A 26,929-nucleotide genomic window follows, 5' to 3' on the forward strand; every position below is an offset into this window, starting at 1 on the left:
GCATCTATTCATTATTTTAATTAGTGTAGGCTACATATCAGTCATATAACCTTTATTTATGTTTGCCCCCCATAACTTGAAAGTCTAGCTCCGTCTCTGAATATTCACACGAGGTTTTCAGTTATTTAAAACTCTATATCATCATGATATAATAAGCTTCAATTGAACAATCTATGTGCTTTGTTAGATGTAATAAACCTTTAATTGGTGTGTTTTATTAGGGTTGTAAATGCCCAATTATCTTTCCATATAGACCCTACTAGGGTACTCCCAAGACATTCAATTGGAGTGTTGTATTAGAGTTGTAAATGCCCTACTATCTTCCCATAAAGAGACACTACTAAAGTGTTCCGAGCACCTTTAATTGGAGTGTTGTATTAGGGTTGTAAGTGCCCTATTATCTTGCCATATAGACACACTACTAGAGTTCTCGCAACACCTTCAATTGAAGTGTTGCATTAGGGTTGTAAATGCCCTATTATCTTGCGATATAGGGACAATACTAGAGTTCTCCCAACACCTTTAATTGAACTATTGTATTAGGGTTGTAAATGCCCTTTTATCTTGCCATCTGGAGACACTAATAGAGTGCTCCAAACACCTTCAATGGGAGTGTTGTTTTAGGGTCGTAAATGCCCTATTATCTTACCATCACGAGACACTACAAGAGTGCTCCAAACACCTTCGATTGTAGTGTTTATTAGGGTTGTAAATGCCCTATTATCTCGCCAAATGGAGACACTACTAGAGTTCTCTAAACATTTTCAATTGGAGTGTTGTATTAGGGTTGTAAATTCCCTGTTATCTTGCCATATACAGACTCTACTGGAGTAGTCCAAGCACCTTTAATTGGGGTGTTGTATGCGGAATGTAAATGCTATCTAATCTTACACTACTAGAGTGCTCCAAATACATTCAATTGGAGTGTTGTCTTAGGGTTGTAAATGCCCTATTATCTTGCCATATAGAGATACTACTAAAGTACTCCAAGCACCTTCAATTGAAGTGTTGTATTAGGGTTGTAAATGCCCTATTATCTTGCCATATTGAGACACCACTATACTGCTCCGAAGACATTCAATTGGAGTGTTGTATTAGGGTTGTAAATGTCGTATTATCTTGCCATATAGAGACACCATTAGAGTTCTCCCAACACCTTCAATTGGAGGGTTGTATTAGGGTTGTAAACACCCTATTATCTTGCCATATAGAGACATTACTAGACTGCTCCGAACACCTTTAATTGGTGTGTTCTATTAGGGTTGTAAATGCTCAATTATCTTTCCATATAGAGACACGACAAGAGTACTCTCAACACATTCAATTGGAGTGTTGTATTAGGGTTGTAAATGCCCTACTATCTTCCCATAAAGAGACACTACTATCGTTCTCCGAGCACCTTTAATTGGAGTGTTGTATTAGGGTTGTAAGTGCCCTATTATCTTGCCATATAGACACACTACTAGAGTTCTCGCAACACCTTCAATTGAAGTGTTGCATTAGGGTCGTAAATGCACTATTATCTTGCGATATAGGGACACTACTAGAGTTCTCCCAACACCTTTAATTGTACTGTTGTATTAGGATTGTAAATGCCCTTTTCTCTTGCCATCTGGAGACACTAATAGAGTGCTCCAAACACCTTCAATTGGAGTGTTGTATTAGGGTCATATATGCGCTATTATCTTGCCATCACGAGACACTACAAGAGTGCTCCAAACACTTTCAATTGTAGTGTTGTATTAGGGTTGTAAATGCCCTATTATCTCGCCAAATGAAGACACTACTAGAGTTCTCTAAACATTTTCAATTGGAGTGTTAAGCGACCAATGTTAATTGTTGATGTCACATAGGAATCTTAAGCGACCAATGTTAAAAAAACGACCAACTATTGTATGCTGTTGATACCTGTTTTCATTGACCAACTATTGGATTCTGATGGTCAAAAATGGGTCGCTGATACCTGATTTCGGCAACCAACTATTGAACATTGATAGTCAAAAACCGGTCTTTGATGCTCATGTCTGTATGAATTTTTTTTTTTTGTTATTTTTTCGTTTTACTTTTCTCAAAAACACACAATATATCGATTCGATTGTAATATCAAATATCGTACATATTACAATTCTATTTTGAGATACAACAGTAAAAATATCGACATACAACAATTCTAATTTTGCCATAGTACCAATTACAATTTTCTCAAAATTCTAAAGTCATGAAATAAAAAAAAGCAAAAACTAACCGATAAAGTTATTCTGCATATTTAGAACTTCATATTAGAAAATGTCAATTGAAACAAAATAAAAAAAAAAAAAAACTTCAATGAGATCTGCAATGCTAAAAGAAAAGGTCAGCATTGAGAAGTCATTGTAATAAGTTGTTCTAGAAAAACTTTCATCCAGATATATAAAATTATCAGTTCATCATTTAAACATACCAAATAGTTCACATTCACAATGCTAATCAATATGACACAATGCTAATCGTTTTCCCCAGTGGCAGCGCATGGCTCAGGACGAGATGATCTGGGGGTCCATCTGCCTCCACCACTGAGCGGCATTCGGATGTGCCCCTGGCCAGCTCCAATGGGTGATAATTGCTCCCTAATCCCTTTAAATAATTTTATTATTATTTAAATGCATTTTATTATTCTGCTACTATATATATTTCAATAGTCCCAGACCATTATTAGTCTTCATTTGTTGCTTCTTTGACCAACGAGGTATAACAGTCCTCAGAACAGCACTTTATATAGTTTTGGACTTTTTTTACGAAATATAATTTTTCTTTTAAAAATATGGGTATTTTGTCATTCTTCAGTAGCTAATTGTCCATAAACAAGTAACTACCCCTCACCGAAAGTACAGAACCCGAAGCACAAAATAAACATAACTGTGTGCGCTAACACTAGTATAGAAAAGACAATAATTAATCTTTATTTTGCATCTTTAGTTAGATACCATTCATTGAATATTTGCCAACCAATATAACAACTGAATAAACATTATAATAAAATAGCAATTGCCGGTGCTACATTTTATTAGTCTCCTAAAACATTAGCAGCTTGTTACCATGGAGATGGAATCATCCAAAATGATCGAAAAACTTCATTCCGAACCTCTCCATTGTTAAACTTTTTCTTTGCAATATTATACATACCAAAAGAACAATTATCATCATGGTTACTTTCCACCCAACCAAAAGCATTTTCTGTGTAGTAGATGCAGTTTCCTTTGCTACTGTTGCTTTGTACTGGAAGAGAGAATGAACCGTTATTTCCTATGAACAACAATTGGTCACCTATAGAGTTTTTCTCAACCCAGTTATATTGCCAATCGTGATGAAGAGCAGGCGGACTGCATTTATTCAGTAAATGAAAATTAAATCTATCCTTTCCACTTTTATAGAGTAGCCATAGATGTCCAGATTCCATGACCAAGTGCTTCCTTCTAGGGTAGAGGGAATCAATAGGAGGTGCCAAAAAAATTGTTTTTGTGAAATTTGGATCTATGAGGTCGCAAGACACTAAGTAACCATAATCAGTGGTGGCATAAAATTTCCCAATATAATATATTACATCACAAAAATTCCAGATACAACAATCGATATTCCTCCATTTTTTATCTCCAATCTTACAATAGGAAAGTTTCCGCCTTCGTCCAACAATTGCCAAAATGATACAATCTTGTTCTGATATTGTTGGGTTCGTTGATAAGATTGATTTGTGTATATAATTAAAGCCCTTAACAGGAACATCTGGTTCAGAGGTGAAAGTGTCGACTGAGGGAAGTCGTAGTACATGTCTCGTGAATGGGTTCAAAAGACTTACTTGCCTACTATCAATACCCTCTAGAACAAGCCAGCCCCATGAAGATCCACAAACCCACTTGTTAGCTGCCTCTGGCATAAATATATTGTCGCTTGCTATTTCTCCATTCATTTTAACAAACTTGTGCAAATTTGAATCCGATTTGTAAGCGTTGAGCAATAATATTGGAACTCCAAAAGGTATATTTCTAGGAAGACAGCAGAAGCGATTGATGTACATCAACCCCACTGATTTACAGACTGTAGGAAATGTTGAATGATCAACATAGCACATCTTCTTGATAATCTCATCTAATATATCTTCAGGAAGATTAGCCCAATCGCTCGTGAACAATGCTAAGCAACAAAGTTTAAGGTATTATTTTATATTGATTCCTTAAAATAATTTAATCAGGGAAAATAAATGATTCAAGAGATGCAATTCATTTAGTTTCAGCCTTCCAGGATATAATTCTTAATTAGGATGAGTAAAATAGAAGAAATAAATGATTCAAGAATGCATTTATATTGACGCATTAAAATAACTTAAACAAGGAAAATAAAATTGAAGAAAAAAATTAATGATGCATTTCATCTATTTCCATCCTTCCAGGATATATATGTCATAATTTGGATGAGTGAAAGAACAGAATAAAAACAATCAAGAAAAAAATCTCACTTGGACCAGATGATGACCTGAGTGCCGGATGGGTGTGGCATTGGATTTTCTTTTCCCGCAATTTAAAATTGAGCTGTATTATCTTGAGCATTAGTTTTAATATGATTATTTGTTGGTGCTCCTAAAATTTTTAGGCTTTGAATCATGGAGAATAATGATTCAGCTATTAAGATAGTATTGTCTAGTTACTTGAATAAAAAGCAAGATGACTCCAAATTAAGGAAAATATATATTTACTATCTTGAGCCTATTTAATAGGCTCTATTTTTTATGACTATTTTCATTTACTTTTATTGCTTGTTATACATATCGACAATGTAAATTGATTCCATAAGGTTCAAGTGAAATTCAATCTGTTAATTATGAAGTTAAAATAGAAATCCAAATTTAACTTATAAGCCATCTCTTCCGAATGTATTGTTAATTAAATGCTAAAGCCTTTGAGACTACATATAATTTTTCTTTATCCTTGATAAAATTAATATACAGGGAAATTACCTTCTTAATTCGAATCCATGATAAAATAGACATGGAATCCTCAAATGTATATTGATGGCAAATTAATGGCAAATTAACCCAATTGCGTATTTAATTAAAACAAATTAATTCTCCAATGGTCACCAATGGCCATATTCCATACAAGTTGAAACAAAAATTGCCCCAGAATATAGTCTCTTGCTCTCTCTGATAACCCTGGATCTACAACATGTTAAAGAGTATTTTTATTAATTAAATGTAATAGCGCCGTGTGGCCTAAAAAGACTTTGGATAAAGCCCAGTCAAAAGCGTGTCCGGACCTAAGTCAAAAGGTTATCGACTTTATCGGTACCTAAACAGAAAGTCCCAGAGTAGGGGTGTCAATGATACCCTTTAAAATGTTTATCCTGCCCGTACCGTATTGGATAAAGCGGGTACGGGCAAGATTTTTTTTTTTCATTACCTTATCGGGTATGAGTATGGATAAAGATTTTTTTTTTGTTGGCTAAACGGGTAAGGGCATGAGTAAAACCTATTTCGTACCCGTTATCCTATAGGGTAATTGTATAAAATAAAATTTTATAATAATGTTCGAGTAATAACTAGTCATGGTGAAATTTATTTGCGAAATATTTCATATCATATAGTTTGAGCAATAATTAGTGATGGACTTTTCTTATTTAGTGTTTTACTTTAAAAAATATTAAACATATTACTTTTATTCGCACATTTTTTATTTAGTTAAATAATAAAATTTATCCAAATTGATTGTGTTTTTAAATTCTTTTGCTTTATAAAAAAAAATAATTGGAATTGATTGCACACTTTGTTTTATTAGTAATGTGATTGCATATGTGTGCAATTAATGATTTTTATGTTTTATTTCTAAAATATAATAAAACTAATTATTATATTAGTATTGATCATTATTCGTCTTTTGTTATCTGATAATTTTAATGGGTAATTAGGATAGGGTAGGTTAAGATCAATTCTTAATGGGTATGAGTAAGATATGGGTAATGTCAATTCTTAGTGGATATGGGTCACATGATGTGAGTGTCAATGGGTATGATATGGGTAGGGTGGAAGCATGTGGGCCACATGATGTGGCTGCTGGAGAATCGGTTGTAACATCTCATGAGGTATGGAAAGATTAGGAGCAGGTTCAGCTTTGATGGAAGGAGTTATATGACCCAGTTCATAGAAAGCCGTCGAGTTGACAGGGCCCTCACAGTGATGAGGAAGCCTATCACTACAACAAAGTAGACACTTTTTGCAAGAAAAAAAAGTGCATTTATGACGGTACTCCCTCACGAAAAGTACCATCGCACAAAGAAAAAGCTAAATAATGAGAGTAATCCGTCGCAAAAAGTCACTTTTTTTATCCTCGCGAAAAGTGTCTCATTCTTGTAGTGTATAGTGCATGCTAGGATGCAAACAGGCCGAGTAAGATCGAGTAGCATTTTAAATAATTCGAAGGAACCTTTGTCCGCTTCTGTAAGGAGTTAGTAGTTGGTAACAGACAAGAAGCTGATCGTTATCGAAGTTATTTGAATTTGAAACTAGAAGTACTTTTTGTGTTTAGTGAAACTAAACCAATTATACTGTTGAATGAATTCTTCTTATTAGTTAAGGAATACTAACAACCTAGATGGTATTATTAAACCAATGCTTGTCCTGATTGATATACAAGCACGTACTGCATATGTTAGCGAACAAAATATGCAGTTTTTGAAATAGACTTTGCGTCGAACTAACTTGACAAGAAGTTTGTCACATAAGCTAATATCAGTTAGTGGTGAAATTATTTCCTGTTGTTATTGGGCTAGCACAGACATTAGTGAATGCAAATATCTTGATACTTACAATTGCTTGTCTTGAAAGACAAGAGAGCTGACCACAATATTATATTTGCAAATAATTTTAGCTCATGTTATACTATTTGTTATCATAAATATACATTATTTTGATCTTGAAGAAAAGACGTCAAAACCAAAAGACCTCCGTGGCCCACAAAAGGGAATCCATATCCTCTCTGGTATTGCAGAGGATCACCTTCACTTTACGGTTTCAGATTAAATCTCAATCAGTTTGAGATTCGGATTGCAATAGGGGCAGTATTTTTGGGCTTTGAGATTTGTGCCAAGTTAAAAAGAACAGTTCAGATCTAGTAATTGTAAAAGATTCCCTTATCAGGTATTGGAGAGGATGTGAATTCCACAAAAGGGCCATTAGGCCCAAAATAGGAAAAGAAAGGAATAGGCCCAAAGAATCCATGTTGTTACTTGACAAAATATCCTCCTTGATCCTCAAATTATTGACAACGCTAATACTTCATCTAATATATCTGATGTTGTCCATAAGAAAATGACATAATTTAATTTTAATTTTGTGTCTTATTAATCCGGATTTTCTGTTTCGTTTCTGCAATTGTTGCTTATTAAAAACTAATTTTTGTTTTTGTATTATGGAAGAAAGAAAAGAGGAAGGAGAGGAAAAGCGTAATCCAGAGGAAGTGGGATGGAGGGGAAGTGTGGGAAAAATTGAAGCCCATAGAGACATTTTTTGCAATAATTTTAGAAGAGTGATATTTTGTTTGATGATCTTTAAAGAAAGACATTTTATAAAATTTCTAGATTATCTTGTGCTGGGGCATCCCTTGCTATATATGTTGATTGTTCAACGACCGACTCCAATTAAGTCTACTTGTTTACGGACATGTCAATTTTATTTTGAAAACATTCATAATAATTTTTCATGTGGACAAAATATAAGCCACAAATTAGTTAATGTGGACATATTATATAAGACCTAGTCTTTTCAGGACGTCCTCAACTCTGGCCACTACAAATAATGGTAAATATAAGGCCACGTAAATTTGCAATTAATGAATGCCACCTATCCAATTGAAATTTTCTTTCTCCATCTCTTTTTACCCCTATGTTGGACATGTACATGACACATTAAATATACTAGATGACGACAAAACACTTTGGATCCAAAAAAAAAGAAAATCGGCTTCAAAGTTTGGACCCAAAATGTATTTTACAAATCCAATATCTATGCCATCAAAATCCCAACCACTCTGTCATTGTACAAGGTCCAGATTTATATCAGAAATTCAGAAGCCCCTAGGTAATTTCATGGAGCGCAGCGCTGCCTCACCACATTTTCATCACGGTGAAAGTTTCAATTCAAAATAAATAGTCAATGGCATTAATTGTAATTGAGGAAAGATGTGGTTGTCCATGAGATTGATATTCTGGAAGCTCTTTCTCTGAATTGAAAATTTTGGAGGTGTGCCTATGCACTATTTTTGTTAGAAATTCAAACTAATTTCTTGAGATTCAAAATATTTCAAATGCAATTAGCCAGCATTAATCCAGTGCACGTAGGTCAAATTTGTGGAAAATGATAATTTTCTAGAAGTATAGAATATTCAAATGTATTTATGTAAACGATTGGATATAAGTGAATATCTCATTAAATAAATATCACTTGCTATGTTGATTTTTTTTTGGTTGACTCCAAGTCTTCTTGGTAAGAAGTGTTCTAAATTTCTAGTGGAAGAAATGCGCCTAGCAACTTGTGCCAAGAAGAATAAGAGTTATGATCGACTTGATCAAATGCGCACATGTCAGTTGACGGTACAACTTCTCTTGGACCTAGTGTAGGTGGTGTGGGGAAAGGAAAAAAAAAGCATACTGTTAAGCTATACAACACATTGAGACTGAGTCAGAAATTTCTTATGAATCTACAAGAATAAATGTTACATGTCAATTACTGTCTGCAAAAGAAAGCTAGGTCCCGTGACTTACTTTTCTCAATTACGTAATAAAACAGTAAACTTTTCATCTCAATCGTTTTCAGAACCAGGGAAGTGTACACGGCTCTTCCTAGTCTAATTAGCCCTGTCCACATCATCTTTTAATTTTAGTAATTGAAAAATCATTTTTAAATAACAGATATGATTTTAAATAGAAGGAATCATATTAATGCTTCTTTTAAAAAAAATAAAAACACATTTTGACCTTAACGCAAGTCCCCTGTAGTCCGGTTGTTAGCTCTCAGAGACCAGCACTACTAGAGAGAGAGAGAGAGAACGGAACACCCGTAAATAAATGACATTTGAAATGCAATATTAATTTATTGTTGTACTATTTACCTCATGTGACTCAAAGAGATTCTTGTTTCTAATTGCAGTATAGACATGCCTTGTCAACCAGTCGTTTGGTTAACTTAATCGGAATCGGATACTTACCGTAGAATTGGAATCGGATGAATCCGCCGGAATTGGAAGAATCGGAAGAATCGGATCAGAAACTCGTATATTTTTGGCAAAAACTTGTTTTGTAGCCAAAATATAGAAAAACATTTGTAAAAAAATAAATTTATAAGAAAAGTATGTCGACAAAAGATTATAGTCAAATAATATGCTAATTATATAATAAATACAAGCATTACAAATAGATCACACTTTTGATGCATGCTAGGTATTATTTATGCGTAGAAAAGCAAGATTACATTGGCAACATAAATTTAGTACATGATTATCTTGACAAGGTATGTGTTAATTTTTTTTTCGAGTTCAAATTATGTTTGCATAATATGATTTTTTTTTTTTTTTGTAATTTGAAATCATAGATTAAGAACTGCTAGGAAAAAAATTGTAAAATAACTGAAGTACTCGGTTTGACTCGGCCTAACTCGGGCTAACTTGGGCCTGACTCAGACTGACTAGGACTGACTAGGTTTAATAATCGGATAATTCAGCCCAGTCAAACACTGTTCAACTGAGTTTTGATGAGAAAATTGCATGAGCGTGTGACTCGAGTGAAACTCGGATCGGACTCCGCTGAGCTTCCAAACCATGTGATTAAGGACAAGAGAGTTACAACTTGATCAGACACGGTGCAATACTGAAAAAGAAATCAGGTTCTGCATACACCATAAGTCTGTGCTCTCCAATCTATTCTAATGCAACCTAAAAAATTTAGGATATATATATCTTTTGTGCCCTGCAATTGGACTTTATTGATTTTTTTTAATTAACATTTATTTCTTGCAAAATGAAGAAGGTAGCTGTTACTAATAAAGCATTTTTTCATTTGATTTTAATCCATCTCTACCAAAAAGAAATATTGAATAATTCTTTAATCCAAGCATGCAGCAAATATCTTTTCTGTTACCTTATTTGTTTGGAGATGATCCAGGTTCGCAAATTATCAAACCTGAAGCTATCAACATGGCAGCATGGCCGTTTCGGCCGATCCGATTTCAAGCCGAGTTTTGGTATGTGAATTTTCTGTACAATTTGGGCCGAAACGATTCGATTCCAGTAAAATTTAGGACAAAATGGTCATATTCCAGTCAAATTTCAGCCGAAATGGTTTGATTCTAGTAATACCATCGGCCGAAATGCACAAATACCAATCTCCAAAAAATCTCCCCTCTTGATTCGAAGAAAGGACCTCTTTGTTATCTTCCAAGCCAACTACCACCACACTATCCTATCTTTTGTTGCTAAAATATATAACTATATGTAATTATAAGTGTTGAAATGCTTGTATTATATTGTATTAGTGGATTATTTGATTGTTATGATTTGTTTAAACAGAAATTTTTGATAAATTATTTTTTTTATCATTTTTTCGTATAAAACAAGCTTCTGACAAAAAAGTCAGAGTTTCCGATCCAGTTCGACCATTCTCACCGATTCACCCAATCCTGATTCTAATTTTTCCTTGTATGTTTAGAATCCAGACAAAAATTTCACAAACATTTCGAACGAAAAAATAATAATTCTTGTGTTACATAACCAAAACTAGACATAAAGATAATCTACCTAATATTGAGCTAAAAAATTCGTAGGAAGCATTAGAAATCATAATGTTACATCTAAATCACTATTTGCAATTAATTCATCAGATTGTTTTAACTCTTAAGCAACACGGTGGACGCTGATATTGTCTCCAACTATATTTTCCTTAATTAAATAAATAAAGAGAATAATTCCCTTCTATATTATATCCGTCATAATAAATGGTACTCAAATCATACGGCTGTGAACCTACTGAGACTTGCTAGTCTAAGTCAGCCCAACCTATATTCAACGATGTTATCCTCAAAAGAGAAGGGAATTATCTTTTCCATCTTTATAAATCTGCATTTATGAATCCGTTGTTTTACCAATAACCAGTCATACTCATGCATAGACTTCAAGCGAGGTTGAAAGAGGGATCCATGGGTTGTGTGAGATAATCACTGATACAGTGCTTTCTGTACCTGACACTGATAAACCTATTCTTGTCAACACCTTTCGTAGCCTCTGCATTTCCGACGACACTGCCCGGTTACCCAGGCAAATGCGGAAACATCAGCATCCCCTACCCATTCGGAACCCTTCCTGGCTGTTACCGGGAGGGATTCGATATAACATGCAATGGCTCCACCATTCCACCTAAACCATACATCTCTACATCTAACATCGACCTGTTAGACATCAACATAACTAGTGCTGAAGCACGAGCCCTCAATTACATCGGCTATGACTGCTATAATGTTTTTAATATTTTTGGTAATTTGATGTTAGATCTTCAGTACCAAATTCGGAGTACTGCACATGAATTAAATTTAACAAATTCAAAGCGTGTTCTTTATTCCAAATTAGAAACTATAAACAGCAATTTTGCCACTACGACACCCGATATTTAAGAACTTGAAGGATCTCACTATTTCCATTTATTTGTATTTATTTTTTCAAATTGAAACTTGGATCCTAACGAGTTCGTCAAACTTGAAGAAGCTTACAATACTACAAAATGAAACATGTGTAAGTTTTTTTTTTTTTTTTTTTCAAATGTTACTACTTTTATCCACCTAGTTTTTTTTTTTCAAAGATATACTTAGTTACTAATTGCCATAATTGGTGATATTGGTTGCAGTCTTTTCCAAATGTTACCACTTTCAGTTTTTTGGTTCAAATCAGTTTTATAACTTTCCATTATGAATCAGAAACTTCTACTCCAGTTTTGAAACCCTAAATGATGTTCTTTTCAATTCTTACTGCGCAAGATTCCCATTCCAGGAGGATTTACAATGCCATGCAAAATCAATATTCCATTGCACGAGCATTCTGAATATCTCCTCACGAACTTTCTAACCGCTCAAAACAGAGTTTTTTACAAAAAGTGATGGACGGTCAAAGTTATTACCCTCTTTATGAGTGTTGTTTTTATGCACCGAGCAACCCTCTTCTAGCGGTTCTAAATTCAGAGCTGCTAGAACTACCATGGTTCCGAAACTCGGAATCGGAATCGGAATCGGATTTTTGACCATGGAATTGGAATCGGATGAATCGGCCGGAATCGGAAGAATCGGATCGGTAACTCGGATTTTTTTGGTAGAAGTTTGTTTTGTAGCCAAAAAGTAGAAAAAAATTGATAAAAATAATTTGCATGCTTTTTAACACTGTGAAGAACAATGGCAACGGGTCAGAGCTGTTAGATTCTTGTTAAGATTCACACAAACTTGATATGCACGAATCTTGAAGCAATACGTACTAATCTAACATGATTTTTTGGAATGATGATCAAAATATATCAAATTTCATTTTTTGTTAAACAAGAAATAATGAAGAAAGATTATAGACATCATTATCAAAAGGTTTAACCCACATTGAAATTTCTTAAAAATAAAGGGTTAATATCTCACATACCCTTCAAAAGTTCTTTAATTTCTTATTTACCCCTCTACTCTTTATTATATCTAATTTGCCACTTAACTTTTACAACTCTTTCCTTTTTACCCATTACAAAATAACTCTGGAAACAACCATGGTTAAATCTCTGGTCGAAATCATAAAAGACAATAATATCCTTCTTACACAGAAGATTCACAGACGTTGATCCATCTTCTCATTTTTTCTCATTTTATCGTGCTCTCTTATTTTCCAACTTTTTCTCCATAATTCGCGCTCTCCTGATTTTGCTCTATGCCCTCATTTTTCTCCTCTGCTCTCTTGTACTCTTTAACAGTCTCCCTGCTCTCTTCTCCTCTACGCCCTTGTCTTGTTTTCAGGTAAGCTTCCTCGTTGTTCTCTACAACAATCTCTCTTATTCTTGCATCTTTGTACGCTCTTTTTTTTTTCCTTTGCAGTATTGTTGTTTCTACACCTTTCTACATTTTTTTTTTTGTGGGGAATACAATTTCTCTACAATAAAAAGGGAAATCAATATTGTGGGTATGCTTCAAAGGATTTGATCTGAATTTAAAAGACTTTTTTGGGGATTCTGAATTCTTTGCCTCCAAATCGAAAGATCTCTAACACTTCTTTTCCTCTCAATTATGATAGATTCTACAAGTTGCTTCTATTACTGTCTATGATTCCCAAAGCACACATGAAATTTATGCTCGTTGGACAGGCTGGAAAAGTTCTATATTGGTAAGAATCGCGAGTGGTTTTTCAATTTATTTGGGAATTTGTTTATGTAATTTTCTGACTTATAGGAATAAAAGAGTAAAAGTAAAAATTTGAGAATAGAAGATGATCATGATGAGTACTTACTGGAACTTTTTGTAATTTGGTGTTACAGTGTTAGGTTATCCTTTTGTAATTTTATTTTGGTGTTATGTTATGCTTTAGTAATTTTGTAAAAGAAGATGATATGCGGTATTATACTGTGATTTTATTTTGGTATGTAATTTTAGTGTGATTTCATTCTGACCAGTCACTGCTCCAAATGGTCGAATGCCTCATATGCTAGGAGGAAGATAATGTCAGTACCTTAAGATGCCATATGATTTTATTTGTTTAAAACAAACATCATTTATTCACTTTAACAGAAAAAATAAATACGTCGCTATCATATAGTACATTGAACCTTCCAATTTTAAAATATATAGGCCCAAGTATATATGAAAGTTCGGGTTCATATAATACCAGTAAAAGCCATTATAAGTCGTAATACTGGAAGTGAAGGATATTCGCTATAATTTAACCTTCCAATGTTATATGATTGTTCGCGTGAAGGATATTCGCTATAATTTAACCTTCCAATGTTATGAATGTTCACTATTATTTATTCATGCTATCCAGAAAGTCATAATAAGCACTGCCTTCTTTAAAAGTAAATAACCGGTGAAAGATTTCTATAACTAGAACAAGGGTAAAATAGGAAAATATATACTCTGACAATGGATAATTAACTCCATGGGTAAATAGAAAAGAGTTAACAAAGTTAAAGGATATATTAGATATAATAAAGACTTGAAGGGTAAATAGAAAACTGAACAAGTTTTCAGGGGTAAATAAGAAATTAACCCAAAAATAAAAAAAAAAATTTGTATTAAAAAATAGGAAAAAAATTGTGAAAAAAATAATTTGTACAAAGTATTGCTAAGGTCATTTGTTCACCCCTAAAAAAAAAAGAAAATAGAGAGTATATAGAAAATAAAAGAAACCAACAAAGAAAAAGGAAATAGTTAAAAAAAAAAGGAAAGGAAAGGAAAAAGGACGTAACCATTAACAAATGAATAAATGGACGTAACCATTAACAATGAATAAATGGACGTAACCATTAACAAATGAAATGGAGAGGACAAAACGAGAAAAAAGTTTGAATTAGATCGAAGCAGCTGGCAGCGAAAAGGAAAGGAAAAAGAGAGGGCTGAGAGCGGTTCACATTTTTAACAGCTGTGGCCCATCTAACAGACTCATGTTTCTCTGCTAACCGCGACCATGCAAGGTGAAGCACAACACTGTTTTCATCTCTCCCATTTAATCCGACAAATGGAGCCCACCCTAATAAGCCAATCAACGCCAGTGTACTTCTTAGCTTCTCACATCTGTTAAAGGGGTCCCATGGTTCATCCTACCGGTGTACATGCACCATGCCCATTTGCGATTGAAGACCCTTTCTTCTTCATCAGAAAACCATTTGAAAATCAGAAAAAATCGGAGAAATTTAGAGCCAAATTCACCAAGAATCAAGTAGGTGAGAATCGGTCCAGGTAGAAGAGAATCGGCTCAACTCGGACTAAAACTCGGTTGACTCGGACCAAAAATCGGATACGCGCATACGCGGGTAAAACTGGCCGAGTCAACCAAAAATCGGCCGAGTCAAGCACTGTTCATCCGAGTTTTACTGAAAAACTCGCATATGCGCGAAACTCGGGTAAAACTCGGCCCGGTCCCGTCTGATTCCGAGTTGACTCGGCCGAGTTGACTCGGAATCGGCCGATTTTCGGAACCATGAGAACTACTACTCTCTTCTAGTGGTTATAGTACAAAATTAGTAGAACAAGTGCACTCTGCTAGCGTTTAGGGTTGTGTTAGAACTGCTACAAGAGGTTCCGGTCCTCTCTTGTTTTATCCTGTTGACCACTAACGGTAAAAAAACCGATATCTGTGGCCCTTTTTCCCATTAGTAGCATATATTTAGTATTGTGTAGGATTTTTTTTTTGGTTATTATGGCTAGCAAGGGGGGCTAGCCAATTATATAAATGAAATTTTATTAAAAGAAATAGATTTCTTCTTTCGGTACATTACATATTACAAATAGAAGAAGGGTTGTTCTTCTATTGGTTGGTAATACATATCTGATAGAAGAATACCACCTGTTTTATCGGTAATGGCTATCGTACTGATACGAGAATGTAACACCCAAAAAGTCTTAGGGAAGAATTAATAATTCTTTAAATATCAAAGTCAAGACGATGTATTTGAGCCATACGCTCATTTACAGACTTATTGTGAAAATTATAGGACATCCATTTTCAAAAAATATGCGCAAAAAAACAAACATATTTGTTAATATTGTGCATCTCATTTACTAATGGAGAGTTTCGATCGAATCGATTCTTTGATTGAGTTAGGTACTTAGAGTTCTATGGATGATAATATATTTTACGAATGGGTAATTAAAGCAGAAACTTCCTGATAGATTTTTAAAACTCTTTCCATATCTTACCAGTCGATTCATCGTTCTAAAATTAAATTAATCCTGCTCGATTATGATATGCATTAATTATCATCTCTGGATTGATTCAGTCAAATTGAATTATTATGCTGGGGTCATTATTCATAGTACAAGGTGCACACTTCATCATAAATTCACAAATTGATGTTCCGGAAGCTCTTTGATTGAATGGAAAATTTTAGAGGTACAAGAATCTGCCACTATGTGTGCGGGTATAAAATTACTATTGCCATGGGTATGCCGATAGAAATTGTTATTAGCAATGTTAATGCTATTACCAACGGAAGAATCTGCAATGATACTGACACTGGTGTGCCTATGCACTATTTTTGTTAGGAGAAATAGAAGTTAAGTAATAAAACAAATTTCATGAGATCAAATAAATTTTGAATGTAACAAACACGAATGAAGTGCACAGAAAGTTGTTGGAGAATATTAATTTCATTTTGTGAATATTCAATTTGACTTTTCTATTTGTGTGTGAACGATTTTTAGTTGACGCAAAGTTTTCTTTTTGCTATTTAATTCCAGTAATGACATGTCCAATCAACAAGTTTTCAAAATTTCTGGTGGATGAAGAGCGGCCAGGTACTTGTGACAAGAAAGACAAGAGGTACAATTTCTTTGACCTAGTGTGTGAGCTTTTAATTTATAAAACAAAAGCAAGAAGATAGCTATACAAAACATTGAGCTAGAAAATTCCCAAGCAGCAGTAACAAATTACATAAAATCTTACGTCTCAATTACTGTTTGCAGTTATTGTAAGTTTATCTAAATGAAAACTATGTCGACCCATGACTATGTTTTTTACCCTCGTAGATACTGTCCCATTCTTAAAGTGATAAGACTCGACTATCCCAATCAGACGGAGAAGAGCACCATCAACATTCAACAACTAGCAAGTTCGATCGAATATTGTCCATTTTTCGGTACTGATGAACTAAACAAATAGAGTTGGCTCTCTTTCACTTTTCTTCCCTTTGAGATTGGTAGGTTGAGATTTCTCACATCTTGATTTCCCCCTCGTGTGGTACTATGATGAACTATAAATCTCGACTACCACAATTAGACGAAGAAGAGGGAATGAGTTGATCGATCTGTTCAATACTCAATTCTTACTAATGAACATTGCTTATATAAGGATTAATATATCAGAAATTACAAACAAGCCTCCATATTATGTTTAAACTGAACTCAATTCTGACTAATGACTATATTAAGAATAGGACTTATGGACATTCATTAATTCACTTCGGAATGAAATAAATATAAGAAATTTATTTACCTGGAAACTAGGAACTAAATATATTTGTATAAAAAAATGCTGTTGGTACTTTTTCTAAAGGAAATTGCGATATCATCTATTAAGCTTTTTATTTTATTTTTTGAGATTCTATTAAGCTTTGTAATATATAGCATTCCTAAAGAATAATTTCGTTATCACGAAAATAATGACAAAATATTAAAAGATGTATAAGAAAGAACTAAAACACAATCACTTATTCCATGAATCTTCATTCTCTTCTTTTATTTTATTAATTCATAATAGAACTACAGAGTATTTTCATATGTATTCTTCTTTAACAACACTCCCTCATATTTAAATTTGATTGCTTATCTATCCTTCCTTAAATTTATATTTTGTAGCTCGTACACATTGCCTTAACAACATATTTCCTTTACCTCAGACTACTAGTCATTTGATTTACGTAAACATAAATATAAGCTGTACAAAACATTGAGCTTAAAATTTTGCATCTTCAATCATTGTCAGCGGTTTTCGGGATTTTCAATAATATTTCGATCGTATATATAAACTTCAATTATATGTTTGAAATTCTTTAAATATATATTGTGTAAAATTAATTAGTCAAAACTTCTGCATACGGAACTTACCAAATAGATTGATATAACAATTACTTAATTTATTTCTGAACTCGTTACACTAAATTTTCAACCTTACACGACTTTTGACACGACTACTTATACAAGTGCGGAGACAACTAAGCAAGAAAAAAAAAACAAAAGGACCTAACTCGTCAAGTTATGGGACCTCGTGCCTGTTGGATATTTAACTACAAAACAGAATACGTCGGATAATAATTGAAAATGTATTATAATGAAACTTTGTTATTCGGATCTTAAAAAGGGCCATTTTTAAGCGAATTTTGTGTCTATCGTGCAAAACTTTAAAGTGCAACAAATATTATCTGGACTTACTGCTTCTTGGAGACTGACCTTGGAAGCAACGAACAACAACTCCTCCATATCCAGCAATTATAGAATAATGATATTTTGTAGTATATGGTTTGAAAATATACTAATTTGTGGGGGATACATAAATGTGTGTTAATGATAATGATAATGATATCTCCTATTTATAGATATGTAAGTCGGTTCAACAATTTTTCTTGTCTATCTCACATAAATCGGTTGAACAATATGAGTAGTAGCCATAACTTTTGACCAAGGAAAGAAGGGTTGACTTTTCTTCTTAGTTAAAAATTGCAATGCCTATATCAATTTTTCCATCTATGTCGGGTGTACATTTGAGTACAAGCCGCAGTATTTGACCAATTGATGGTTTGACTGAGCTACCAATTTTGAGTTGCATATATATATGATAAACAAATATCTAACAATGCCTCTAGCCCTGCATTTAATACCGCCCCAGTGATAGGAAATTTCATTTTGGATATTTAGAAGAAATAATGAAGGAACATATTCTTTGAGCTCTATAAATTTTCGCCTAGCTGCCAATCCTTTGTTTAACCATTAACTAGTCCACACTGTGGAAAAACTTGGACAAAGAAAGAGAGAGAACAAAATCCATGGCTTGTGTGAGACAATTACAACTACAATGCCTTCTCTACCTTACACTAATAAATCTGCTCTCTTCAGCAGCTTTGGTTGCCTCAACCACATTGAATATGTCACTGCCTGGTTGCCCAGAGAAATGCGGCAGCATCACCATCCCATACCCATTCGGAATCGGTCCCAACTGTTGTCGGAATGGATTCAATATAATGTGTGATGAGTCCACAAATCCCCCTAAGGCCTTCATGTCGGCTTATAATTTTGAGTCAGGTGGCCATATCGAGATAATCGATATGAACATAACCAGTGGTGAAGCTGTTGTTTACAATCTCATCAGTTATCGCTGCTACAATGAGGACAACAATGTAAGTCTCACAAACAAGCAGGCTTTCGTCGAGGTGGAACTTATGGGTCTTCCTTATCTCTTCTCCAACAGACGCAACAAGTTCATAACAATTGGCTGTCAAAGCTTTGCATACTTAGCTATCACAGGTGATACTAAAAGGGCTATGTTGGGCTGCTACTCCTACTGTGCTAGCTCAAATTTCTCACCTGGCAAAGGTGGTTTATGTGATGGGCTGGGTTGTTGCCAGACGTCGATACCATCTGAGCTCAACTATTTTGGAGTACATTGGAATGGTATTAAAAACTCCGGATGGAGGTTTAACCCGTGCTTTTATGCTGCTCTGATGGAGGAAGACCGGTACAAGTTCCAAGTTGAGGATTTGAGTAAGCATGATTTCCTTGACAGAAATCCAAATGGTGTGCCTGCTGTGCTTGACTGGGCTATAAGAGACAGTGGCGCCATGTGCCAGAATGGTGTGGAACAGAACCCTAACCCTGCATGTCGCAGCAAAAATAGCACTTGCAACAACACAAGCAATGGTGACGGATACCTCTGCCAATGCATACATGGTTTTGAGGGCAATCCATACATTCCAGACGGATGTATAGGTAACTTTTATTTAACTAGAAAAGCATCTTAGTTTCGCTTGTAAATTATTTCAGATATTATTCTAATTAATATTGTAACTTTTACTATGGTTGGAACCGAACAGATATTGATGAATGCAAATTTCCGGATAAATATCCCTGCTTCGGAAATTGCAGAAACACAGAGGGAAGCTACGAATGTTTCTGCAAGGAAGGCACCAAAGGCAATGCCACAACTGGAAGTTGCATTGACAATTTTTCTAAAACTGCTCGAGTGGTAATTTGTACGTATTCTCTATTGAGCTTCAAAAATTAAGGATGAATTTCTTGAATAAAAGTGGTAATTTGGTAGATTAAATAATATTTAAAATTTATGAAAATTAATACACAATTTATTAAAGAAAACAAAAATTTTATATATTTTTTCTATTTCCTTAACGAGTTATAGGGTTGTTAACATAAGTTGTTGTCAAGTAATTATAATTTGCAATTCTTAATTGTCCAATAGAATATTAGGTACTGATCGATTGTCTAGTATATATTGACACTAACTTTAAGTGATTTAAGGTACCAATAGTAAAATATTATTTAGTTTCAAGAGATTTAACTCGTTTCCTTAAAAACACGCATGCTACAAAAATGTTTCACTACATGTGAGGATAAAAAATGACTATTGTCTAGAGTAAGCCAACATAAATTGCTATACCCAAGAGTATTGCTATCATCAAGAGTATCCGTGACAATACCAACACTGTTAAGCACTTTACCCATGTAAATAGTGATAGATTTTTGTTGCATGGAAATATCCATGAGGGCTTTGCAAAGATAACAAACCATTTGGATTTTCCACCAACAAAAAAAAAAAACACACACACACACACACACACACACACACAACTAAAGTATTTCCATTAAGTTATGTTTTTGGTAGTTGTTCTGTAAAATCCTTAATGATTCGCTGTTTGTACTCGTATTACATAATTACAAGTATTTTAAATGAAAACGACATAATAATAATAATAATGACATTATAGCAATACTAAATAGAAACAATAACATACAGCAATAACAAATCACTATAAACATAGAGATAACTACCCTTATAATGATTCTTTCAACTGTCAATTGTCGTTTGAATCAATGGTCTTCATTTCTTAATGGTCTTATTAGATTATTCTGTCCTTTCTTTCTTTCGTTCTTTCTTTCTTGATTGAAATTATTCTCCTAGCAAAACAATTTACTCAGCCAAGTAATTTATTCGTATTTTCTATGCATAAATGCAGATTGCATACTTGGTATTGCTGTATTACTTGGTTTATGTATCCTTCTTATTTGGTATCTACAACATAAACGGCACATGAAAGAAAAAAAAGAGTACAATGCATACTATCAAATGATGGCCAACCACCTCCGCATGTTCAGTAAAAAGGAAATAGAAAATGCAACAGATAATTACAGTGATGATCGTGTATTAGGCAGGGGAGGCCAAGGAAAGGTGTACAAGGGTGTAATAGAAAATAACCAGGTTGTGGCCATAAAGAAAGCATTGGAACTTAAAGAAACACCTAAAGGAGAATTTGTGAATGAAATTATTCTTCTTTCACAAATAAACCACAAGAACATAGTTAGGCTATTGGGTTGTTGTCTAGAGGATAAAATCCCTATGTTGGTCTATGAGTTTGTCCCCAATGGGACACTCTTTGAATTGCTTCATGGTAATAGCAGAACAAGGCCGATTTCTCTGAGTACTCGACTAAAAGTTGCTTTGGACTCAGCAGAGGCACTTGATTATCTGCACTCTTCCGTCATTCAAACTATTCTTCATGGTGATATTAAGTCAGCCAATATACTTTTAGAAAATGGTTACCGTGCCAAAGTCTCTGACTTTGGTGCTTCAAACCTTGTTCCAATTGATGACACAGATGTTGCCAAGGTGGTACAGGGGACGCGGGGCTACATAGATCCCGAGTACTTCGCCACTGGAATATTAACAAAGAAAAGTGATGTGTATAGTTTTGGGGTAGTACTCTTGGAGCTTATAACAAGGAAGTGTGCCATTTTCAGGGATGAAACATATGAAAGAAAGCATCTGGCATCATGCTTTGTTTCAAATGCAAGCAAAAACAACCTTCACGAATTGTTAGATAAGGATATTGTAGGTACCAATGAGAAGGTGATTGAGGTTCTCCAAGAAGTGAGTGAACTCGCAGTGTGGTGTCTATGTGTCATAGCAGAGGATCGACCCACAATGAGACAAGTTGTGGAGAAACTGCAAAATTTTGTAAAACTCCACGGCAGCCAGCTAGGGCCAGAAAGAGTTCAAGAAGAGACAGACAGCTCATTAGATGAAGCAACATTTTATACTGCATCGGATGCATCTGCGTTGCACAGTATTGGTTTTAGCTCAGTGCTGGAAATGGAAACCGGGATGCCTAGGTGAACAAGATCTAGCACCATCTATTCATGTAATTATATCAAGAGGTAATATTCTGCCAAGTGTGGCTTCTGGTAAGATGTTAAAAATTATATTAGTATTTGGCTATATTCTTTTATATCTTAGTGTAATCCTGTAATATAAATGACAGCACCAGTCTGTAATTTCATTTGTTTATCATTCTCTCCCCTTCTATTCTTCGTGGTGACATTAAGTCGCTATTTTCCTGCCAAATAATGGCTATTGTGCGTACAAAAGTGATTTTACTCTGAATGTGGTCGATCTGCATTTTGTATTGGTATCTGACCTTTTTTTGGTACTTTTTTTAAATCCTGACAGGGTTAATGTTGAGTGTACTGAAAAATTACAAACTAACTAATACATAAAACAAATAACAAACATTGCAATATAATGGTATCTGCCGACGTTGGAAATCAAAACAAAAGTTCCTGTGACTCACAAAAAGGCAAATTGGCCCAAAATAGAAAAAAAGGATAGAAATAGGCCCAATAAGGCATCAACAGTTTTTTTCATTAAGTACATTTTCTATAGCATGAACAATTTAAATTCTTATACGACAATATGATATGACTTATGAGGGAATCAACTAGTCTTTTATAAAATAACTTGGTAACAGTTTGACGAAATAAATACTCAATAGTTAACGGACATAGTAAAATTAATTATTTCCCAAACAAAAATATATTTACTAATTAGGAGTTTACGTATTTCACAAAATAACCAACAAAACAATTACCAAAGAGATCACAACAATAGTCACAATTTATAAACGTGCTAGACGAAAACAAATACTGGATCCAGTTAAAATTTAAATACTATTGTATGCGAGATTCTATGAAATGTTATTTGAATATCTCATCATCATAATATAATAGTATATAAAAAAATACGGTGCAATTTTTAGTAAACATCAAAAACACGTCTCAATTTGAAATAACCACAAACGAGATATGATGAATGGACTTCATATTAATCTTTTACTGAATTGAACAACATATAAGAAAAAAACACATGAATGTTGGAAATAAATAATTGAGTTGCCACAATCATATATAGTAGCAAACATAAATATAGAGCTGTTGCTTTCCTTTAACGCAAATGTCATACCATTTTGTGGTCCATGATTTTCATAACATTGTCTTCTTAAACCAATTTGCTTGATTGCTGATTGATATAAAAGCACTGCATATATGTTGGGGAACAAAATAAATATATACAGTCTTTGAGAAAAAGATTGCAACATATGCTAACATCTGTTATTGGTAAAATTATTTCCCGATTAATTGCCGGTTGAGAAAAAGACGGGGACCGGCCATTAAATGGCCGGTTTGGGTATTTTAAAAAATAAATAAAGAAAATGTGGACATTATTATTAATTTATATTTTTTGTTCGATATTAATAAAAAATTCGGGGTCTGTACAGACTACCGACATAGTGAATGTAAATATCTTGGTACTTGCAGCTTATCTTGAAACACTAGCTAGAGAGCAGATTATTTCAGTTCATGTTGGACTATTTGTTAGCGTAAATATGAATTATTTTGTTCTTGAAGAAAAGAAGTCAAAACCCAAAGCCCTCAGTGGCCCCCAAGAGAGATACTAGGCCTAATAAAGAAAAAGAAAGGAATAAGCCCAATAAAACCCATTCTTTATTATCTGTTTGACTTGTTGTTACTGGACTTATCCACGTTGAATTTTGGCATATGAAGCTAACACCAACAACTCTCTTGCGCCAACACGTACCAGCCAATCATAATATATGTTAATTACCATATTTTTTATGAATAAATAATATTGTTAAATAATATAGAAAATAAGAAAGACTGCATGCAAATTATGATTGTATTTTTTCCAGGATCGAAACTATTTTATTTATTTTTTTCGAAAAAAGTCATGGAGTTTATTCTCAAAAAGAATTAGGTTGGATTTTTTGTGAAACAATAGTAAAGAAGTTTCTAATAGAAAGAGTGGCGGAAACTTTTTGAAATAGAAAGAGAGGCCAACAAAACACTTTGGATCCAAAAAAAAAATCGGCTTCAAAGTTTGGAACCGAAATGTTTTTTTATGAATCCAATATCTATGCCATCAAAATCCCATCCACTTTTTCATTGTACAAGGTGCAGATATCAGAAATTCAGAAGCCCCTAGGTAACTTCATGGAGCGCAGCGGCTGCCTCACCATATTTTCATCACGGTGAAAGTTTCACTTCCAAATAAATAGTTAATGGCGTTAATTGTAATTGAGGAAAGATGTGGTTGTCCATGAGATTGATGCTCTGGAAGCTCTTTCTCTGAATTGAAAATTTAATCTGGAGGTGTGCCAATATATGCATGCACTATTTTTGTTAGGATAACAATAAGTTTTGAAATTCAAACTAATTTCATGAGATTCAAAATATTTCAAATGCAATTAGCCAGCATTAATCCAGTGCACGTTGGTCAAATTTGTGGAAAGTAATAATTTTCTAGAAGTATAGAATATTCATATGTAGTTACGTAAACGATTTGATATAAGTGAATATCTCATCAAATAATGATCCCTTACTATTTTAATTTTTCTCCGATTGACTCCAAGTCTTCTTGATAACAAGTGTTTTAGATTTCTAGTGAAAGGAAAGGGGAGGTAGCACAATTGGCTAGGAAAATTTCCAAGAGTTGTTATACCCAAAGGTCGAGAGTTCGATCCCCCCTCACGAACATTGGTAGCTACTACCAAGTTTTCAAAAAAAAATTTCTAGTGGAAGAAGTGCACTAGCAACTTGTGCCAAGAAGAATAAGAGTTACGATTGACTTGATCAAATGCGCACATGCAGTTGACGGTACATCTTCTCTTGGACCTAGTGTATGTGGTGTGGGGAAAGAGAAAAACATAATGATAAGCTATACAACACATTGAGCAAAAAATTTCTCAAGAATATATATAAAGAAATGTTACATCTCAATCACTGTCTGCAAAAGAAAGCTAGGTCCCGTGACTTTTTTTTCTCAATTACGTAATAAAACAGTAAACTTTTCATCTCAATCGTTTTCAGAACAAGGGAAATGTGTTCAAAAATCACACGGCTCTTCCTAGTCCAATTAGCCCTGTCCACATCATCTTTTAATTTTAGTAATTGAAAAAATCATTTTTAAATAACAGATATGATTTCAACGAGAAGGAATCATATTAATGATTCTTACAAACAAAACAAAAATAAAAAAAACATTTTGACTTTAACGCAAGTCTCCTGTAGTCCGGTTGTTAGCTCTCAGAGACCTGCACTACTAGAGAGAGAGAGAGAACGGAACATCCGTAAATAAATGTCATTTGAAATGTAATATTTATTGTTGTACTATGTACCTCATGTAACTCAAAGAGATTCTTGTTTTCTGAATGCAGTATAGACATGCCTTGGCAATCAGTCATTTGATTAACTTAATCAGAATCGGATAAATTGGCCGGAATCGGAAGAATTGGATTGGAAACTAGTATATTTTTGGCAAAATCTCGTTTTGTAGGCAAAATATAGGAAAACATTGGTAAAAAAATAGCATAACTCGGGCTAACTCAGCCTTGACTCAGACTGACTACTGATTCGGCTTAATAATCGGATAACTCGGCTGAGTCAAACACTGTTCAACTGAGTTTTGGTGAGAAAATCGCATGGGCGCGTGATTCGGGTGAAACTTAGAGGACTCGGCCGAGTTTTCAAACCATGTGGAGCATTCAATCAATTTGTACTACCCAAATAATACTAAAATTGGCATCTTGCATTACTAAACAAGAGAAATATTTTTTTATCTTTAAAAATGATACGAGTTGTTGAACTTTTAGCGAGACATGTATATTTATTGTTCGTGTTGTTGGTAGCTGAGAATATTCATTCTTGATTGATATATAAAAGAAAATAAATCAATACCAAATACTTCAAATCAAGAATATATCAATGTTTACCTTCAATGTTCAATTAATTAGTAGAGTTGTCATACTGATTAAATGCTATAAAATAAAGAAAAATAAATAAGATAGAGAGCATGTATGAAGGATGATTAATTTCTTAATAATATCTTTTTCATGTGTAATACAATCTTACGAAACTTCTATTTATAAGCAACAAATTTTAAATAAAAAGCTATATAAATTAATTTTAATAATAAATGAGAGATGAAAAATATTTTTTTGAGAAAAAAAATGATTAATGGACATGCATTTATTATTAATTGAGAACAACGATCTTTTATTTATTTTTTATTCTTTTGAGATGGTTCGGTTTGGCAAATTATCAAATCTGAAATTAACAATATGGCATGCATGAGCTAGCCGCTCACTGACCTTCAAAAAAAAGAAATTAACAATATGGCAGCATTGCTTTAGAAACATAAATGTCACGAAACGTTCTTGAACCAAAAATGGATTATTGTTATATTACAGAACCCAAAAAGGGCATGCATATAAGAAAAATAATTCCAAATACGTAAAGATAATCTGTGTAATATATATTCTGCTAGAAATTTCGCACGAAGCATTAGCAATTGAGGTAATTTTTTATTCATCATTTTGTGTTAACCCTTAATTGACTCGGTGGAAACTGATATTGTGCCATTTGTGCCAGACTAACTTTTCTTAATTAAATAAACAAAGAGTGTAATTTTCTTCTAGATAATTGAGGTAGTAAAAGGTACTCCAATTAATGTGGCTGTGAGCCTAGTAAGACTTGCTAGTCTAAGTCCAGTAACCTATACTGTACGCTAGCTGTTGCTTTCTGGTATTTAGAAAGGAAAAAAAAAAAAAATAGAGA

At 33.8% G+C, this 26,929-nt stretch overlaps 2 protein-coding genes across 2 annotated transcripts; one reads left to right on the top strand and one right to left on the bottom strand.

Annotated features, from left to right (window-relative positions):
• Positions 1-2,992: 2,992 nt before the first annotated feature.
• On the bottom strand, positions 2,993-4,602 carry LOC144545317 (putative F-box protein At5g55150). The gene is made up of 2 exons (XM_078293906.1): positions 4,490-4,602; positions 2,993-4,167 (listed from the first exon to the last, which is right to left on the bottom strand). The coding sequence occupies exons 1-2, from the start codon at positions 4,578-4,580 to the stop codon at positions 3,071-3,073; spliced, it is 1,188 nt and encodes a 395-aa protein (XP_078150032.1). The 5' UTR covers positions 4,581-4,602; the 3' UTR covers positions 2,993-3,070.
• Positions 4,603-18,711: 14,109 nt separating this feature from the next.
• Positions 18,712-22,346, top strand: LOC144545209 (wall-associated receptor kinase 5-like). Its single transcript, XM_078293797.1, has 3 exons — positions 18,712-19,717; positions 19,822-19,980; positions 20,980-22,346. The coding sequence occupies exons 1-3, from the start codon at positions 18,778-18,780 to the stop codon at positions 22,134-22,136; spliced, it is 2,256 nt and encodes a 751-aa protein (XP_078149923.1). The 5' UTR covers positions 18,712-18,777; the 3' UTR covers positions 22,137-22,346.
• Positions 22,347-26,929: the final 4,583 nt, after the last annotated feature.

Source organism: Carex rostrata, chromosome 27, assembly GCF_964058835.1.
Source record: "Carex rostrata chromosome 27, lpCarRost1.2, whole genome shotgun sequence".
NCBI classification, from domain to species: Eukaryota; Viridiplantae; Streptophyta; class Magnoliopsida; order Poales; family Cyperaceae; genus Carex; species Carex rostrata.